At 46.4% G+C, this 20,785-nt stretch overlaps 1 protein-coding gene across 12 annotated transcripts in view; it reads left to right on the top strand.

Moving 5' to 3' along the window:
- The first annotated feature begins 3,792 nt into the window (after nt 1-3,792).
- Nucleotides 3,793-20,785, top strand: part of TRAK1 (trafficking kinesin protein 1) — a 116,324-nt gene continuing 99,331 nt past the window's right edge. For 2 of the 12 annotated variants that reach the window (XM_031470045.2, XM_064496684.1), the window contains exon 1: nt 3,793-4,078. Coding sequence is in view for 7 of the 12 variants with exons in the window: in XM_031470038.2 (XP_031325898.1) it covers nt 7,652-7,742 (91 nt within the window). In the remaining 5 variants the exon portion in view is untranslated. Of the gene's footprint in view, nt 4,079-7,519; nt 7,743-20,785 lie in introns of those variants that run through there. The other 10 variants (XM_031470038.2, XM_031470037.2, XR_010384901.1 and 7 more) reach the window with 7 other exon arrangements.

Below are 20,785 nucleotides of genomic sequence, written 5' to 3'. Positions count from 1 at the left end.
GAGCTGAACACTTAAAGATGGTTAAGATGGTACATTTTATGTTTCAGTGTTTTTTTTAACCACAATAAAACCAAAATACTGTTTTGACAAAGAAGCCCTATGGTGACAATTAAAATTCACAAATCATGAGCTATGACGGACCTCAGATACGGAATGCATATGTAGGCACACACCTGGGTGCTTAATTATTTTAACTGAAATTTGAGATGAGAAAAATAAATTGGAGTAGTTCTGTTCTACTTTAAAAAAGGGGACAGGCTCTCGAGCTTTTGAAGCCTTTTTTGCCAGTTGCCACCTGTAAAAAGTGGACTTTGGACTTAATATGGTCGCTTGAGTGAACATGTGCTGATGTCTCTAAAATTTGTTTTTTAAGAAAAGTGCTTAGACTTACTTGAACCATTCATTTATAACAGTGTGTCTGGGTTCAGTGTATGACAGCTGTAAGTTGAAGCAGAAATACAAGGAAGAGGGACAGTAGAAATTTAGGGCTAGTAATTGGGGAATAGGCCAACTCCCTCACTTACAGACACTGAAAACCATAGTTGTAAAATCCATGGTTGAAGTCCTCTTTAAGAAATCTTTGTTTTAGACTTTTTATTTAAAAAAATGAGGGGAGGGTATATATAGCTTAAGTGGTAGAGCACATGCTTAGCATGCACAAGATCCTGGGTTCAATCCCCAGTACCTCCTCCAAAAAAAAAAAAAAAAAGACCTAATTACCTCCCCCCACAAAAAACCACATTGGTGGGGACAGATGGTTACTAGACTTACTGTTGTGATCATCTCGTAATGTATGTACATGTCAAATCATTATGTAGTACACCTGAAAATAACAGAATATTGTTAGATGATAGCTATATTTCAACTAAAAAAAAATTGACGTGAATTCAATTTTCCTGGTTTTCAGTAGAACAATGGCGTTTTGTGAAAGGAGGAAGTATTTCAAACTTCTATACAAGAATCGTATAGAATGTGTCTCATTACAGACTAAAGAAGGTTTAAGTGAGGGTTCGATCTGTTAATGGATTTTCAAACCTTTTGAAGTCCGTGTTCTCTACCATTTCTCTGTGTGGAGCATCCTTCCACGTTGGTAAATTCGCACCTGCTCTGAGACTTCCTCTTCACAGCTGCGGACTTGACTTGTCTGTGGCTGCACCATGTTTGGCTCCATCCTCTCTGTTCCATGTTAGCTCGTTCTTAGCCTTTCTGGGTGATAACCACCCTTGGTCCATGCATCCCTGGGCCAAAGAGCTACATGGGTTTAGAAAGACCATCCTTCCAAGTTTATTACCCCTCCCCCCACTATGAGTTGCTCAAAACTTGTTAAACTGAGCGTTGTTACAATTTTTAAATCTTTGTCAGTCTGATAAAGAAATTTTGAGGGGATCATGATTCAAGTTCTTTAAAATATTTGGTGTATGTGCTTATGTATTTCTTTTTTGGGGAGGAGAGAGAATCTTAATATCCTTTGCCCATTTGTCTTCTTTTGGGCTGTTTGCTTCAGGTTTGCAAATAATGTGCATTACATAGACATCAATTGGAAATGTCCTTGGTTTAATTTCACTGCCATGCCTACTTCAGCTTGTCTCCCTCACCTCTGAGTTCTTTATTTTGATCTGTTCATCAGTGAGAGCCCACCAGGTGTGGTCCCTGTACCTGGAGCTCCTTAGGAGGGAGGATGAAGATGTTATGCCTTTAAATATATGACAGTGTCTTTCTGGAGACCTTGCATATAACAATGGCTTAATTGGTTCCCTTCTGAAAGTTCTTCAAGTCCACTCCCTGAGGCGTCTGCTACCCAGAATGTCTTTTGGTTTTGCCTGCGAATTCCAGGCTTTTTCTTACCAGGCAGCTTATCCATCTGTCTGTACTTACTGACTTGAATCACTGGTGTTACAATCTCATTTTTCTCTCTCATTATATCTTTCACTTTTCACCAAGGATACACAGGTTCCCGCACCCCCTTTGCATTTTATGTCTATGTGTTCATTCTAGTGAGGGCAGGAAGTTTATCACCGTTTACAGTGGGAACTCAGTGTATCTTGGTAAGTGACTTGTTGAGGGAAAATGTCACAGACTGAGGGCTGTCGTTTTCCTTCAGAACTAACTACACCAAGTTGGGTAAAACCTCTGTCAACTTTACTCTTTTTTTTTTAAATTTTTTAAAATACTAAACTTCTAATTTATCCCTTCCTCCCTTTCCCCTTTGGTAACCATAAGTTTGTCTCCTATGTCTGTGAGACCATTTGTTTCGTAAATAAGTTCATTTGTATCATATTTTAGATTCTACATGTAAGAGATTGATATCATATGGTATTTGTCTCTAACGTTGTCAAACAACTATACTTCAACAATAAAAAAAAAGAACTGTAAATACATCACATACTAGAGCAATAATAATTCTCAAACTTTTGGTCCTAGGACCCCTTAAAATTATTGAGGATCCCAAAGAACTTTTGTTCATATATGTTACATTGATTTATATATATTGCATTAGAAATCAGAACAGCAAATTTTAAACCACAAGGGATACAGAAGTACACACTCGATTCACTAACCTTCGGAGCAAAGACGTCATCACACATCACGTTGTCCCTGGAGCGCTCCACTGTGTGTCCATAAGAGAATGAGAGTGAAAGTACCGTAGAGAATCGTTTTAACCTTGCGGATCCTTTAAACTGGTCTCAGGGAACCCCAGGGCTTCCAGGCCACACTTTGAGAACCATCCTGCTAAAGAATGTTTCTCAGGCTTCCTGTCTTGTTCATTAAGCTTGCGTTTGACACTTCTGGGTGTACGTGTGCACGCCCCCATCTGTGCAGTGTGTGGAGGTGAGCGGGGAGGAGAGGGGCCGGGGCTAAGCTGCAGGTTAATGTCTAAGGTGGTGGCATCTCTTGAAATGTGTGGACAGATCCCTTGCATGGAGGTTTGCTATTACCGGAGCTGAGTAGAGTCCTCAGTAGCCTCTGTCCTGCACCATCCCTTTCCCAGCAGGTATCTTTTAGTCCCAGCCAGATTTTAAGTGAAAGTCTGGATCCTGGGTCAGACTGATGTTGTGGGAATGGTCCCTAGAGGGAGTGACCAACCTGCTAGTCCCCAGGGTCTAAACCTGTTGTCCTTGGATTCCCCCAGAGCCTATGAATGGGCCGACTTTCCCGAAACCACATGTGTTCTTTTGGCATAAGGTCTGTAGTTTGCATCATATTCTTAGATTGGTCCTCTAATTTCGTGCTGTAGCTTAGGGTCGGGGTATGCTTTAAAGCTCCTGGGGAGTTGAGAATGTACAGTGTTTGGAAAAGGTTTAAGAGAAACATTGCATCACACATAATTCAATGTACAAACAAAAGCAGATATAAATCCTGTAGAAATAGCTGCATGTGTGCGTGTTCTACAGGATGCTCATGCTCGGCTCTTCCCACACGTGGTGTGGCTGCCAGGTGTCCTGGACGTGCCTGTTTCAGAGTAGGTGTCATCATTTTAGCTGTGGTCCAGTCTGGTTATTTGCTTAGAGATGCCTCCAAACGAGTTTCAGTTAGTGAATGAAGCCATGTGCTCTGTATTTTGGTCTGTATTAGTTACCTGATTGGTTGAATGAAACTTCACTGCAGTTCTTTGATCGAAACTGAGGAATTTGATTGGAAGCACCTTGGTTTGAAGGAAACAGAATTTGCAGTCTGAACCCCGACATCCTCCTAGAGCCCTTGTCATTCTAAAGATCTTGTTAGTTTTTTTTTTTTAAGAGACTCTAAGTAACTGTGCTCCTCTCTCTGGATTGTCCCGCAGATTCCCTGTAAGGAGCCCCTGCTGGTGTGCCAGACCTCCCGGGGGCCGTCCTCCCAACTGCCCCAGACTCCGGCAGCGGGGCCTCCGATGGCAGTAGGCACCTCCCCGTGAAACCTGCCAAGCTGGACGCCACAGCTCTGCACGACGACACTTTGGCCAACCCTGTGCCCCCTTCGGAGGCGTGCAACCATGCAGTCCTAGCCTGCAGCCTGGGCATCCCTGAGGAGCTCTATGTAAGCGAGGCTGTGGAAGATGCTCCCAGATGCAGAGGGTACCGGGATGCCTGCACCATCACCGGTAAGGGGGCCTCTCCCCGCCAGGGATGGAGGGAGTCAGTGAGGACCATGGAAGGGTGCGGTCATATGGGTGGGGAGGGACCACCAAAATGCAAAGAGTCTGAGCTTTGGGGTCATGAGACCTGCTTCCTGAACCGACCTGTCTGAGATGAAGACAGTACCTCATAGAATGGTCGTAAAGGTTTAAGATTGGAACATTGAACCCCTAGCAGCGTGCCTGTCCCATAGAGATTCTCAGTGTAGTTTGGCCCCGTGACCCTCTCTCTGAGGCTCAGTTTCTTCAGACACAAGGTAGGTGTAATGGAAGTAACACACAGTGGTGCTGTGCAGCGCAACAGTGGGGACTCCCTGAAATGCCCTTCTATACTGTCAAGATTTGCAGACATTAGTTCTTACAGTTGCCTGTGTCAGTCTGGCCTTCCTGGGGTCCTGGGAACAGGGTGATCACCACCCTGTGCACCGGCATCTGCTGTTCAGGCACATCATAACAGAGCTCTTGCTGGTTTCTTTTCTTCAAGGGGTCACTGAGACAAGTGCTTGGAGCCAGCGCGAGAGAGGGTTCTGAGTGGGAATGGTCTGGGACGCTGTGTGGAACAGCAGCAGAGAGCACGGAGTTAAGTCCAGTTGGGTTCAGGTCGAAGTTGGCCCAGTTCGCATCTTGCCTCCATTGTTTGCTTTTGTGCTCATGTTGGAAATAATGCCCAGTGACAGTTTAAAATATGCAGGTTTGCTTTCAGTAGCTTTTTACTGTTCTCTCTCACCAGCTAAGCAAGGCAGATGGACCCCCCCCTTGTGTTAAGGGTAGCAGGGACACCAAGATGCCAGGGGTCCCAGCCCGAGTGGCCCTCCCTCTATTTGTGCACCAATCCCAGCCCTGCTTGCCCGCCCCCAAAAAACACACTTGAGGAACCTGCCGTCTCTCTACCACGTTATCCATTTCTTCTTACTTGTGCATCTTTCTTGTTAGCACAAAAACATGCTGCGATCCCTTCCTTCTTAAAAAGAATCCTTCTTTGCTCTGCTTTCCTGGCCGCCAGTGTTCATGTCTCTGATCCTCAGTTTGCTGACTCCGTTTTTTCTCCTGTTCTCTCCCACATCCAGGGCGAGCAGGCTCGTGTCTCCACTGTGCCCTGGTGCTGATGGCCTCATTCAGTCCAGGGGTCCATCATTAGCCTTTTTAGCAGGAGTTGACACTGCCACCCCCGCCCCCTCCTTTCTTGGAGATCTGGTCCTCGCTTGGCTTTGGGTCCTGACCTTGCTGGCTTTGCCTCTCCTCTCTGGGAACCTCAGAGGCCCCGGGACTCAACCCTTCAGCCACGCCCTCTCCCGCATACACCTTGCCCTGAGGGATCTCACCCAGGCTCTGGGATTCAGAATCTGCCTCCACACTGACCTCTCTCCAGTTCCTATCCTGAGACTGGACCTTTGCCCTGCAGGCCAGACGTGCAGTCTAACCCCACGTACAACCCTTTCACTTGGATGCCTGACCAGCAACTCAGACTCACGTGAAAAATGAACACCTGATTTCCTCCTCCACCTGCTTTCCTTGTGATCTCTCCTGTTTTTCTTAATGGTACTTCCCTCCTGCCATTTGTCCAGGCCGGAACCTGGGAGGCATTCATGACCTGTGTATTTCTTTCCCACCCAATTTGCTGGGCAGTCTCTTGGCTCTCTCTTCGCAGCGTGTCCAGAATTTGACTGGGTCTCACCAGCCCCACAGGAACTACCCTGGCCCAGGCCACCTTCATCTCAGGCCTAGATTAGTGAGTGGCCTCCTAACTGGACCTCTTGGCTCCCTGCTGGCCCCCTGTGCCATCCGTTCTCTGCCCAGCCGAAGGAGAGGCTTTTAAAATACAAAGTCAGGTGGTTTAACTCTTCTGCTCCAAACCTCCAGCGGGCTCCCTTCTGACTGTGGCCTAAGTGGCAGGGCTTTTAGTGCCCCTTTGACCTGTCTCCTCTCAGCCCACTCCAGGCCGGCCCACCGGCCTCCTTGCTGATCCTTGGACACACCCAGACCACCCCTCCTCAAAGTCTTTGTTCTCACTGCCTTCCAGCACCTGGATCACCATAACCCCAGATGTCCCCCTGACTCCTTCATTTTCTCCAGATGGCATTTCCTTAAAACCCTTTTGTGACTCCCCTGCGTAAAGAGTGGCCCACCCCTACCTTCCCAGTCTCCCCTTCCTGCTTTAGCTTTCTCCCCAGACTTAGCCATGAACTACTATGTGTTGGTGTTTTGTTTGTAGTAGACTAGAAACTTCCCAAGGGCAAGGATTTTGTGAACTCCTGAATCCCAGTGACTGAAAGGTGCCCGCATGTGGCCAGGGCTCAGTAAACATTTGCTGAGTGAATAAATTGTATCATTTAATTATTACTGCCTCCCCATGAAGTAGGGACTATTTGTCCCTTTTTTACAGGTGAAGAGACTAAGTCACAAAGGTTTCAGCTTCCTGCCTAAGATCCCTGAGCTCTAAGGGGCAGGGCTTGCATCCAGGTCATGACCCTGGGGCATGTATTACCTGCTCCCCCACCCACCGGGAATACAGTCCACTTGGGGAGACCGACGAGTGAGTGGAAATGGACCGTGCAGTGTGATCAGCACAGTGATAAGCATAGGCACACGGGAGAGCACCAAGGAGGGTGCCTGGCTGAGTCTTGGAGGGGAGAGGATGGGGGAGACCAGGAGGGCTTCTCAGAGAAGGCAGTGTCCCACCTGCATCTTCATTTGTCCAAACACGTGACCTAATCACTGGGATTGGTGCCAGCAAAATCTAGGAAACATCTAGCCTGTTAAAATAGTTTCACTTTGAACGTGACAGCCCAGGGCAAAGCAATGGCAGAATGCATTGCTGAAACTTCAAAGCCTGTGGGTGTGGTTCCTGGAGGTTCTCCGCTGGGACATCTGGAGGACAGCTGAGAAACAGAGCTCCTTGCTGTCACGTGTGGCAGTGACTTGGTAAATAGGAGGGTAAACACAGACGCTGTTACGCGTTGAAGGTGCTAGGCAGCCAGACGATGCAGAACACACTCAGGTTAAAGTCTTATCTGATGGTCGTGGAGAAGAAGACACAAAATAAAGAACTTTCTGGGAGAGACCTGGCATCTCCCTGCGAGTGCCTATGTGGAATCTGAGGGCTTTGCCAAGAGCAGTCCTGGGAGACCACTTGGCATCCAGCCTCTGATAAATCCACGCCACCCCCAGTTCCCAGGGAGCACAGAGACGAACAGCAGGCTTTTTGTTCCTCTTTAATTTTTAGGCAAAGCCAAATGCCCATCACAGAGTCCTGTTTCCCCTCTCTCCCCTTCCCCCCAGCCTATGGCTATCACAGTTTTGGGCGCGTCATTTTCTGTTTGGGGCGGTTTAACAAGATGAGCCGATAGGGTGCCCGGGCTGCCTGGAGTTACGTAACTCATTGTGCTTGCAGGGCAGCTCACAGTCTTAGGATTTGCCCCAACAAGCAGACTCAGAACTGCTGCGTAGGTGCCGGAGGTGGCTGTGACCCGGTACCGCCGGGTGGGTGCTCATGGAGGACCGCTCTTCTCTCTGAGTTGCCGTTGGACTTTCTTTCTGTACATGGCATTGGTACTGCAGCTCGGGCAGCCTGTGAGGGCCCGGCCCCTGCCGGGACTCTGCCCAGGCAGGCTCACTCGGACGAGCTCATGTGGTAAGTGTGTTTGCCCAGTGCGTCCGCTGTTGGTTTTCTTTGTCAAAGTTGTGGCCGGAAAGGCAAGAAGGCCACCAGGGAGGTTGTTCCTCTCCTGCTCTGTTCTGCTTGGCAGGTTGTCCTTGGACCTGTGGTGGGAAATTGCAATATTGGGTTATTGACAGGCGGAGCAAAGGGACCTGAGAGGCTGCTTAGCCCTCGTCCCCTCATCCAGGCTCAGGGGAGGCCAGTGGCACCTGAGGGGCCATGAGCAGTGGATCTGAGTTGGGACCAGGCTTCCGGACCCCCACCACCTTGCCCTGGGAAATTCTCTGCAGCAGCTGACTGAGGTCCCTCAGGCCCCCTCTGGCCTCTCCAACTCTGTGATTTTCCAGATCCTGTGTCTTTATCTTGATTTCTTATGGCCTCACCTGGTCAACAAGGAGTTTTTCAGAAGGTGAAGAACAAACAGTGTCTCCCTCCCCCCTTCCCGTTTTCCGCCCTGACTTTTTTTTTTTTTCCTGTACTGGATGTGCTTGGTCCTGTGCCTCCCTTCCACACCCCGGTGATGGCGAGCTTGCTAATCAGGTCTGCTCTGGCTTGTCTCTGGCTGTGGGGCAGACAGTTCTTCTCACTTCCTCCAAGCTGGTCACAGCCCGATACTGGATGACCCATCCGCTTTCTGTCCTGTCTGTGCGCTGGTACCCACCAGCCGTCTGGGCCACAGGCAGTGAATTCCTGAAAGATGTGATCTCTTGTCCCGTTCCAGCCAGTTTTAGGTTCAAACAAATGAGACTCTGGACGGGAGATTATGGAGATGCTGTGATATGTATGTGTGTATTTAGTGTCTCCAAGCTTATTCAGTAATTCTGTTCAGCTAGCATCTATTTGAGGCCAGCTTTTTGCTGGGGTCCATAAATGAGATCTGGTCTCTCCATCAGACCCCCGCAGGTGGGTGGAGATGGAAGTGACCCTGGAGAGAATTGCTCCCCCTGTGCTTCTGGGAGCTGTCCCGTCTGCGGTCCCCATCATCACAGGGCCACCGTTTCACGTCTCTTCCTTTCCTATCACTAATTTAAGCCATTTGGTTTACCCTCTGAAAATGTGCTCAAAGAAACTATCCTGGATGTCTTTTATGAATTAAATGTAGAGTCTTGCTTACCGATTCCTGTCTAGTATAAAATTTCCATTGAGTTTTCCGTTGAAAAGGTATAATGTCCGTGGTACTTACTTGGCGAAATGAAACTGAAAAGAACAGACAGAGAAACATCCCTTCTTTCCCAGAGGGAGAAAGTGTGAATTAGAATCTAGGGAATTACAGATTTCTTTTTTTCCAAATTCATAGCTTAAAAACCTTTGCATCTTCTTTCAGGGGAGTCACCCGCTTTGTAGCAGTTGGTTTGTGTCTGCAAACGCAGTGCAGGAGGATGGCCCTGTTAGGCTGACTTCTAGAGCTAACACTTAATCTTCAGGAGAACACAAAAACATTCACATTTGTCTCTTAAATGTGCTGTAAGTGATTCGGGGGGCCACCGGCTGACCTTGCTTCCCCACGTTCCTCCTCATCAGATGTGTGGATAAATATTTATCACACAAGGTTTTGACATGTCTTGTAAAATTCAGTTAAAATGTATTCTTGAGATTCTTGATGTGAGATTGCGAGGCTCCAGTTCCAGGTGCTTGATGTATTTTTATCCTCCTAATTGGCTTTCGTTCTGAATTTGAAACAGGTTTTTAATAGTGTATCTAGTGTGTTCCTATTAGTCTTTGCCCACTTCAGACCCGTGTAGGAAGCTGGCAAGTAATAAGTAAGAATGAAAAATGAAGGGTAATATTATGGAAGAAACTGACTGTTCTTTTCAGTTTCATTTCGCCAAGTAAGTACCACTGACCCTGCTTTCTCTACAGGGGCTTCAGAGCACTGACCCCAGCCACAAATAGCACTCCTAAGAGTGTTCCTTTAGATGCCGAGTTTTCATGGACTTACATTCATTTGTTTTACAAGTATCAGAGTGAGTGTCACTTCACACACGCGTTCAAGGTTCTCTTCAGTGTGACTGGACCAGGGTTCAGTGGCAATTGCTGGTGGAGGGACCAGACGTGGTCCTCTGCCCTCAGCACCCTGTTGGTCCCACTCAGACGAAGTCTGCTAGAGGGGCTTTCCTGGGGTTCATTGAGAGAGGGTGTTGCCTGCGCCTTGCAGGTGGGTTTGGATGGTCCCCCAGCCACAGGGTTCACTGGTGACTCTGGGACTTGTGGCCCAGAGAAAGTTTGTCTTTGTTCCCTGTCTTTGTTCCCTGACCCCTGATCTCATGTGAACGGTGACAGACTTCAGCAGATCAAGCTGAGATGATCATGAATGGAAACTGTAACTATAATGAGACCTGGAACAAATCACATTTCATAAATCTTGTATTAGTCAGGACTCTTCAGAAGAACAGAACCCGAAGGACGGAGCTAGCACCCATAGGACGGAGCTATATATATGAAATATGTATGACAGAGTGTATAATTGTAACCGAACAGGCCCTCGGGGTCCTCCTGGGACAGAGCTCTCCCCCATATCCTCTGCTGTAGCTCCTCTCTGAACTACTCAGATAATAGTATCTCATTTTATTTCCTGAGATTTTCAGATGCTACAAACCATCACCAAAGGGAAGAAATTAACTACTTGACCATCATGAACACAGAGAATTGTGCACGAGCTGATCACACCACTCTCCTCTGCCCCCTGTCCTTACCTGGTTTTTAAATATGCTTTGCTGAAACCCTTCAGGGGGTTTGGGGTTTTCTTGGGCATGAGCCACCCCATTCTCCTTGCTCGGCCCTGCATTAAACCTTTCTCTGCTCCAGACTCCGACGTTTTGGTTTGTTCGGCCTCACGGTGCATCGGGCACACAAACTTGCATTCGGCAACATTATGAGGAATTGGCTTACGTAATTATAGAGGCTGACAAGTCCCAGGATCTGTAGTTGGCAAGCTGGAGACCCAGGAGAACTAGTGGTGTAATTCCAGTCCACAGATCCACAGGCTCGCCATCCAAGGAAGAGCCAGTGTCTCAGTCTCAGTCCAGAGGCAGGAAGGGAAGGAGCTGATGTCAGCTGGAGGGCAGTCAGGCGGGAGGAATTCTGTCGTACTCGCAGGAGGCTCAGCCTCTTGGTTCCGTTCAGACCTTCCGTGGATTGGATGGAGGGGGATCTGCGTTACTCAGTCTGCTGATTTAAATCTTAATCTCATCCAAAAACACCCTCACAGAGACACCCAGAATAATGTTTGGGCAAATATCTGGGCACCCCGTGGCTCAGACAGGTTGACAGTTAGCCATCACCGATCCTGTCAAAGTTTGACACTGACTGAGGAGTCGCTCTGGGCCTGGCTGACAGCCGGGCACTGCTCAGGGAACTCACTTTGTTCTCAGCATGACCCTGCCAGGCGGGTACTGTTATCACCTGAACAGTACCCAAGGAGGTGCCTAGTAGAGTGTCTTGTCCTCTCAAGTAAACCAGGCATCCTTGGGGTTTAGACCCAGCCATGTTGTCTTCTGACCCTACTTAACTTCCTGTGTTGTGAATTTTTCTCTTCTAATAATTTCATTTAATTAGGGGTTTTAAATGATAAAAATAACACATGCAAATATTAAAACTTGAAATTGTGCCGAAGCATAGTCCACGTAGAGTAACAGTCACCCTTCTACCTGTGTGGTTTAACTGATTTTTAAAAAATCATTCCAGGAGGTTTTAATGCACATGATTCTTTTTCTAAAACTATGCATATGGGACCATACTATATAGCCTAATCTGCATTAAAAAATCAACAGTATTACTTATAATTGTTTCATTACATTGCCTAGAATATTGCCGTCTTCTTCTCCTCCTCCCCTCCCCCCTCCTCCTCTTTTTAATGGAGATACTGGGGATTGGACCCAGGACCCCATGTGTGCTAAGCATGGGCTCTACCACTGAGTCACACCCCTCCCCCTTGCCTTATTGATTGAAATAGCTCCTTGGTTTCCCATTGTTTGACTGCATCATTACCATCTTCCATTTATTTAAACCAGTGTTTTTCAGATTGAATGTTTCTTTTGTTGTATACATACATTGTGTAATTTCTCCTTTATTTGTCGGAAATTAATAGGTAAGGAACCTTCCTAAACATATAATCTTAGAAGAACCAATGTAATGCTTACTGTAATGCGACGGAGAAACTAAAATAAAATGATGGAGCCTGGGTTCCCATCGTAACTGTGTGGACCTGGCCTCATTAGGGTGCAGAGTGAGGCAGGCACTGCCCCTGCAGGTATGATTGCTGTGCAGGTGGCAGCTCCAAGGGCCACTAGACGTACCAGCCACTCAACTGCCAAGAAAGAGCTGCTGTTTTCATCATCCCCCCTGGATGGCTGCTTTAAGTTGTTTCCAGTGTTTACTTTTGCTCCAAGGAACAGCATGCTAGTGTGTGCATCGTTTGGGTCACTAACCCTACATGTCTGTAAACGCACAGGGAATGTGCATTTAGGATTTGGTTCTGTCACAACATGGCCTCTGGGAAGCTGTATCCTTTGAGTGCCAGCACCTGCGTTGGGGGTGGCCGTTTCTGGCAGTTTCTTGCCCACTCAGGGTATTGTCAGCCTTTTTCATCCTGATTAAACGCTCATGAAAAATGGTATTTCATCTTCTTTTGTTTGTTTTTAATTGTAAATGAGTCTGTGCCTCTTTTCTGTTCTGTTTTCTGCAAACAGCCTGTGTTTTGTCTTTCCTCATTTTTCTAGTGGGTTGTTGGCCTTTAAGAGGTATTCTTGCGATTTCTGTTGTGTGTACAGAGGCTAGGGCGGTGTGCTGGGTTGAGATTGCCTTATATTTCAGAAGAGGAAAATGTCTTGAAAATAGTTACACAGATTACTATTTAACTATGACGATGTTTGACATTTACAGAAGTACGAGGTGCTAAGAGATGGTATAAAGGGGATTTCTTTTTTTTAATTTTTAAAAATTTAAAAAACTTTAAAAATGGCTTTATTTAAAAAAATTTGTTTATAATGAAGTGGCATTTCCAAGAAGGCTTCTGTGATAAAGCAGTATTTAAGCAGAAATCTGAAGGTATGTAGGAGTTAGCAAGGAAGGAGGGAGGAAAGGAAAGAGCATTCCAAGCAGTGGAATTAGCATGAGCAAAGGCCCTGTGGTGGGCAGCTACTGTGATAATAGAAGCTAACATTGATGGAGCACTTACTGTGTGTTAGACACTGTCCTAAATGCCTTTTATGTCTAACTTCGTCTAATTCTCATATATTAGTTGTCTATTGCTGTGTGATAAACTTCCCCAAATCTTGGCAGCTTAAAACAACAAACATCAATAGTCTCACATATTTCTGTGGATCTGGAGTTGGGAGTAGCTTAACTGGGTGGTTCTGTCTCAGGGTCCCTCATGATGTTGCCGTCAAAGTGAAAGCTTGCCCTGTGGAAAACAGCCTGGTAGTTTCTCAAAGGGTTAAACATACTAGTTACTGGATCACTTACCAGTTCTACGCTTGGGTTTATACCCAAGAGAAGTGAAAACATAAGTCCACACAAAACCATACACGTGAGCATTCTAAGCAGCATTATTCACAAGAGCCAAAAGTGGAAGCCACCCAGAGAGGCAGAAAGTAGGTGAGTGGTTGCCAGAGCCTGGGGGCAGGATTAATAGTTGTATGGTTTCTTTTTGGGGATGATGAGAATACTCTAAAATTAGGTATAATTAATGGTTACATGGTGGATATACTGAAGCCTCTGAATTGTACATTGAGGTGTACATCTGAATAAAGCTGTTACTTACAAACAGATGAAAGCTTGCCTGGGGCTGGAGGTCCACTTCTAAGATGAGTCACTCACATGCCTGGCAAGTTGGTGCTGGCCCTTGGGAGAGGGGCGCCTAGGTTCCTCACCATGTGGGCCTCTCCATAGAGCCACCGGACAGTCTTTATGACGATGTGGCAGCTGGTTTCCAACAGACTGAGCAACTCAAGAGCCAGGACCAAGGTGGAAACTCCAGTGTTTTTTATGATCGAGTCTCAGAAATCACATGGTCGTAACCTTCATGTTCTGTTGGCCTCACAGCCAGCCATGGTTCATCGTGGGTGGGAACCGTACGGGCAGATGAGGAAACTGGGCCCATCCCAGAGGCTAGCAGTCACACCGCACAGCATCCCTGTGAAGTGTGTCTTAGTGTTAGCTCCATTTCACACATGAGGAGACTAAGGCACAGAGAACTTAAGTAATCTGTGCAGTGTCACACAGCTTACTAGTGGTAGAGCCAGGGTCTGAATCTAGGCACTTTGTAGGCTCCACTTTCTTACCTGCTACCAGTACTTTATGAGCTTTGACTGTGATCCACAGTGAAAAAAAAAAATCTCCTTTTATGTCATAACCCAGCACACACATACATAGTCCTATAACAGTCCTGCTAAATACCTCATCCTTATTACTTGGGAATCACTTGGATATTTTCTGTTTTATTTCTTTCAGAAAACAAACGGTAACTGTGAGTCACCAAATTGTTTTCCTGCCCCCTTTCTTGAAAAATTTTGCACTATACTGTTTTGTCTCCATAGAAACTTTAAAAGACTTGAAATTTAGTACTCCCCGTGCTTTGGCTCTCCCATAGTCAGTCCTTCTTCCCAGAGCTAACCCTTAGAAACACTGGCTAAAAAAGGGCACACTGTAAAGCATGCCAACGGTTTAAAGAAGGAACCTTGAGGGGTGCAGGGCTAGAGCTCAGTGGTAGAGTGTGTGCTTAGCATGCATGTGGCCCTGGATTCAATCCCAGTACCTCCATTAAAAACAAATAAATTAAATTTAAAAATTAAAATAAATAAATAAAATAAAATACCTTCTTTAAAAAAGAATGAACCTCTCAATCAGATTCTCAGCCCTGTATTTTTCCTTCTCAAACAAAGCACTGTTTCCTGTGTGTCTTGTCTTTTTTTTTTTTTTTTTTTTAATGAAGGTACTGGGGATTGAACCCAAAACCTCATGCATGCTAAACATGCACTCTACCACTAAGCTGTTATATCTCTCCCTGCCTCTTGTGTGTCTTTCTAAAAATATTCTGTGCATGTGTGTGTACACATGTATGTCCCCTCTTCCACTTTAAAATTTTCTATAAATGGGAACATATGCTGAACATACTGTCTTGTGTCTTAATTTTTTTCTCCTCAGTAATATATTGCCAGTGTGGAGTCCTTTCTCTCTAGCTATCGTGCATCTGTCACCTTTTTGTTGACTGCGTAGTACTCGTGGCACAGAAGACCCACAGTTGATTTAATCAACCTTCCCCATTGATAGGTGTGTAGGTTTCCAGTAGTTTGCACATACAAACGGGGCTGCAGGGGCTATCACTGTTCCCACATATTTGAGCAAGTAAGTGATGAAAGCACTTGGGAGGAGAATTCTTAGAGTGGGGACTTGAGTTCTGACAGATGTGGCCAGAGAGGTTATGTTTTTGTGTTGTTTGGATAAAGTGAGAATGTCAGGCCCACACCCCCTGCACCCCGGGGTCAGCAAGCTCTTGCTCTGGGCCACCTGAGGTGTGTCAGACAGCAGCACATGTGGTCTCAGTGCCTATTCCTGTGAGTGGGTAGAGGTTGAACATCTTTCAGCAGATTCCTAGAGGAATTCTTATTTTTATTTTCTATAATCTGAGAGAAAGTCTTCTTAGTGGTTTCTGTTTTTAGCTTGTGGAGGGAGTAGTTGCTTCTGTAATTCTAAGTAAGTTGATACTTGCCTTCCTTTATTTAGTAACTGGGGAGAGGATCTCCCTGTAGCACCTGCCTCAGTGGATTGCTCTGAGGATTAAATGAGTAAATGCATGCAGAGAATTTAACATGCTGCTGGCACTTAGTAGGTGTTGTTAATCAGTTTTCTTTGTTGTTATTGTTGCCTGCCTATCTGTCTGTCTTTGTGTCTGTCTGTCCATCAATCATCTGTCCATCTGCTTGTCTCACTATCCTGTGCACTCATCTGTTTATATTTGACCTGGAGGAAAGCTCTGGGATTCTGGTTGCTGGGTGAGTGGGCGTGGGGTAAAGTGAGGGACAGCCGCTGACACCGTTCGTTTAAACGCTGCCCTTGAGTTCGCCCTCTTTTTCCAGGCCTCTTCCCCATCTTCTGTCTTCCTCATTGTCTCTGAGACTTTCCCGCAGCCCCTCCTCTATCTCTGGGGCTCCAGGCTGGTTCTCTTCTTGCTTCTGTCTACACGCCCCCTCCGTCTCTCAGAACTGTGCTGACCTTTACCCTCGGGTGACCCTTGCCTCATTTCCCCCTCCCTTACCCATTTGGGTCCCTTCTTTCTTTTTATTCCTTGACTGCCGTCCTCCGCTCACCTTGGTGAAACCCTGTGTTGCTTGCTTTGCAGGGAGGCAGGACTGGTGGAGGGTTTCCCCTTGTCAGCTGGGAGGCCCTGGGAGTGGCCAGCCTCGGAGGCTTCAAAAGCTGTTGTGGAGGCAGAATTTGTTTCTCTCTCTGTCTAATGGGAGTGATGGATTTATTTTTTATTTATTTGTTTATTTCATTTTTCAGTTTTATTAGGTAGAATTGTTACAATGTGACTGCACATATACAATATATTGCATGTAAATACATATGCAGAATATATTGCACTTTTTTTTAATTAGTGATGGATTTATTTGGGGGACCAAGTGATGTGTTTTTGTGAAAATACTTAGAAAATTCCAGAGCACTATGAGAAGTCCAGTAGAATCTTCTGCAGTGATGGAAATGTTCTCCATTGAAATGTCTCCATAGACTTTTAGGACATGACCTCTGCTTTAAAAGGAACTATTAGTTAATTGTAGAAGTGACTGGCATCTCTTCATCGTTTGTAAAAACAGATTTTAAAGTTTAAAGATTTATAAAGTTCCTGTTATATGATTTAATAATTGTCTCAAAAATTTCTTTAAAAACAATTTTTTGCCCCTTTTAACATAGGCACTGGGGATTGAACCCAGAACCTTGTGCATACCAAGCACAGGCTCTATCGTGGAGCTATACCCGCCACCCTCTTGTCTCAAAAATGTCTTGATCGACTCTTGTGGCTCATGCTAGAACTGTTTCTCTTTCTGCTTATGTATATACTTCTTTTTATTAGATAATGATTTTTTTTGGTGTTTGTTTGGGGGGTATGTGTCTCTTTTTGCTTTGGCTCCTAGGAAGCTCAGTTCTCTTAGGTTTTCATTGAGTAGCTATTTTGGTAAAACTCTGTCCTTTGCCTACTCCTGCCTCCTTCCCCTTGTATATAATAAAGTATATAGCTTGTTCTTTTATGCTTCTTGTAACAGTTCTGTTGAAATCTTATTGGACCTACATGGGATTCAAGAGGAAATAAATGAACATTGACCCCTGCCCTCTCTCAAGGGGCCATCAACTTGCTTCTGTGGGAAGTCCACCCTCCCCTCATATCTCAGCCTGAGCAGACTCTGTCAGTATTCCTGAGGGAGAGGCAGTGTGGCTTTCTGGGGTTTGGGGCCTAATTCATGTCACCTTTGGGACATAGAGGTCTGGGTGTACTTTCGGCTACAGCATTTAGGTTGGGCAAGTCATCTAATCCCTGAGACTGACTTGTTTCTTCATCTCTAAATTGGTTCGGACCATAGGAATCTCAGGGTTGTTGGTACTCAGTGTGGTGATTCCTGTTAAGTGCCAGGATGCATGCAAGAGGTTCAGTAAGATCAGTGGTTCTTTTTACTTAGGCTGCAGTGAAATTCCCAAGTTCTGCAAAGCTGCCTCCAACTAGCCTAGTTTCCTGAGGAATCTGGTACACACTCGCCCATCGCCCTCATCTGGCCGTTGGCTGGATTTTGAATTCTCAAAGTGAGGATCCAGGCTTTGGATCACCTACTGGGTGTACCCCGGGCCTTATGGGATCACTGCTTATTTTGTGATAAGAGTCTTGAAATCGCCCAGACTTCTGTCCTGGAAAAGACGTGCTGGTGGGCGACAGTCAGGGTGCGCTCAGGGAAGGCTGCAGGGGTCGGACTTTTTAAACTGCAGTCACATCCTCAGGAGGGAGCAGCCTCAGTGCCGGGGCCAGCAGGCTGTCGCTCCAGAGGGCATGCTCGGAGAACTTTGCTTTTCAATTTTCCTTTTCTCCTTCCTTTTCTTTTTTCTTCCTCTCCCCACTCCGTGCCCCTCCTCCCCACCTCTTTCTTGCCCCTTCTGCTCCTCTTTCCTCCCTTTTGCTGTCTGTGTCCCCTCCCCCTATTCCCTCCTCCCCCTTTCCCCTTCTTTTCATGCTTTTCCCCACCCCCACTTCATAAAGGAAACAATTACTTTCTTTTTAAAAACATTTTACAGCGAGGTGGATCTAGGCTGGCAAAGACTTGGAAAGCTTTGCTACCACGTTCAAAGAACTTAGGTAAAGACAACTGGTTTCAGGCCACGCTGAGTTCATGTTCATCAATGCTTTTCTAGCAGGTGGAGGAGGTGAAGCTGGCCTCTGGTAAGCTGTCCGTTGCCCGTTATGTCTGGGTAACAGGCTCCTGTGATAGCGAAGGGGCTTGGTAATGCTCATCGCGAAACACCAGGGTTTAGCTAGAAATGGGAAGATAAGTGGAAGGATTGCCCTGCCATCTATCTGTCTGTCCGTCTACCTGGTGAGCTCCCAGGTGAGGGGGTGGAGGGAAGAGGACCTACCTTGGCCCTCACCCTGCCTGCCGTCCCTGTGCACGAGGTCTTGTGAATTCTTAGATGGAGGTAAATGGGCAGGGAGAGGAATGGAGTGAAAGCTGGGAGTTCTGGAGGTCTTCAGGAGGGAATTGACCTCTGGGAGAGGAAGATAGAGGGAGGGAGAGCACACACGGAACCAGTCAGCGCCTCCTCTGGGCACCTGGAGGCTGCGCCCAGGCTGTGTTCCCCTAGTTGGCTGCGTGGCTGAGAGGCTGTTTCAGACCCTCTCCAGCTCATCTCACTTCCTGCCCTGGTACCCTGTGGAGGAAGAGATGGGGTACTGAGCGTGGTGAGCCTGGGAATCCACAGCATTCTAGGGCTCTCGGTCCGCCCCATCGTGCTTTGTGATTCCCCTAGTGCCCCGGGAGCCCAGCTGCAGGACAGAGTAAGGTGGACCACTTGTTTTGTGCAGAACTGGGTTTTGTCCTGTGGGTGCCATGGAAGTACCATAGTGGGAGGAAGGGCTGTGGCATTGAAGCCAGGTGGAAAGGGGCGATGGAGGCAACGTGGAGGGATCAAGGGGTGGGGGCTTGGGAGCTCTAAGGACTGGGGGTTGTGGTCAGAAAGGGAGGGGTCTGGATTACGAGTGTTCAGAGGTAGCCTAGGGGTGGTTGGCAGAGGGGGAGCTCGAGGTCCAGTAGCTGAGAGGTTGGGGAGTTGGAGGGTGTCTAGCTCGGAGGTGGTGACAGCAGCCTGGTGATGGCTGGGCTTAGGGGATGATGACTGTGAGCCTGAGGCCATAGGCAGAGGGACCAGGCAGTGGACAGGTGAGCACAAGCGGGGGCAGCGTGTGTCTCAGGCGAGCAAGGATCTTTAAAGGGAGATGGAAGAAAATGAACTGGGCATGGCCGGGGGAGTCAGAGAATGTCCAGTCAAAGTGAGTCAGCTCAGAGTAAGATTCGAATCTTCATCTTCCAAGGAGTTTTCAGCCATGGCTGGATTCTGGTCTCTGTGGTGGACCATGTGTGGGGGATGTTCTTCGTGGGAGAGAAGGAAGGTCTTGCTTCTTAATTGTTGGAAAGATGATGATGATGCAAAGCCACTGGGCATGGGGACCCTGATCTCCCTTCTCTAATCTTGGTAGGAATTCCCTTCTCACCCCCAACCGAGCACATTAGATGTCAGGGTATCTGACACATGTAATTATACCTTTTATTTTTGTATTGGAAAAAAACCTCACAACAGACAACTCAGGTTGTTGTAATGGCAAGTTTGAACTCCATTACTCAGTACTATTTCAGCTCTGTTTCACCCTATTTAAGTAAGCGTGTGTGGTGAGTAGAAATGGGAAGGGGCAAGTCTCAGTTTGAGAAAGGGCCTGGAAGGCTCCCTTTGTCCAGGACCTGGAGGAAGGGCGTGGGCTGCCTGGGTGTGGATGCAGCGCCACCTGGTGGCCTAGGGGAACATTGGCAACTGGAGTGGCAGCCTTAACCTTGAGACCAGATACCTGCTGCGTCCTGGGTTTGTGTCTTTTGAAAGGGGTTGGAGGTCTGTATTCTATGTCTATGAGTCTATTTCTGTTCTGTATTTATGCTTTGTTTGTTTTTTTAGATTCCACATAAGAGCGATCTCATATGGTATTTTTCTTTCTCTCTCTGGCTTACTTCACTTAGAATGATATTCTCCAGGAGCATCCATGTTGCTGCAAATGGCATTATGTTGTCAGTTTTTATGGCTGAGTAGTATTCCATTGTATAAATATACCACATCTTCTTTATCTAGTCATCTGTTGATGGACATTTAGGCTGTTTCCAGGGGGTGGGGGGGTTGGAAGAGATAGACTGGGATTTCAACATTGTAGAATAGATAAACAAGATTATACTGTATAGCACAGGGAAATATATACACGATCTTACAGTAGCTCACAGAGAAAGGAATGTGACAATGAATATATATATGTTCATGTATAACTGAAAAATTGTGCTCTATACTGGAATTTGACACAACATTGTAAAATGATTATAAATCAATAAAAAATGTTAAAAAAAAAAAAGAAAAAAAGGAAAGGGATTGGAGGAAAGAGGAGTTAACTGTCTAGAGAGTCTGACGGGTAGGACTGGTGACTTTAGAAGTATAGAACAAAAGAAATCTGCCCCCTCCTTTCTCCTGCCTTGATCCATCTCACCTTCATTTTATTCTATCCCTGTCTGATGTTTGCTAGAGTGACTTCCAGAAGTTGTTTTTGTAAGGAAGGGTGTTATGAAAGCCAAGTGTGTCCGTGTCCTTCTTGCTTAGACTGCTTGTTAGGTGATCCTGATGGTGATGGAATTTCAGTCCTATGCAGTGAATTTTATCCTCTTGCTAACAGTAGATGTACTTCACATGATTTAAAACTGGGTATGTATTAGTCAGCTTTTGCTGTAGAGGTT

The sequence above is a fragment of the Camelus dromedarius genome, chromosome 17 (assembly GCF_036321535.1).
Source record: "Camelus dromedarius isolate mCamDro1 chromosome 17, mCamDro1.pat, whole genome shotgun sequence".
Classification (NCBI taxonomy): Eukaryota; Metazoa; Chordata; class Mammalia; order Artiodactyla; family Camelidae; genus Camelus; species Camelus dromedarius.
This window is presented reverse-complemented; position numbering and strand designations above follow the sequence as displayed.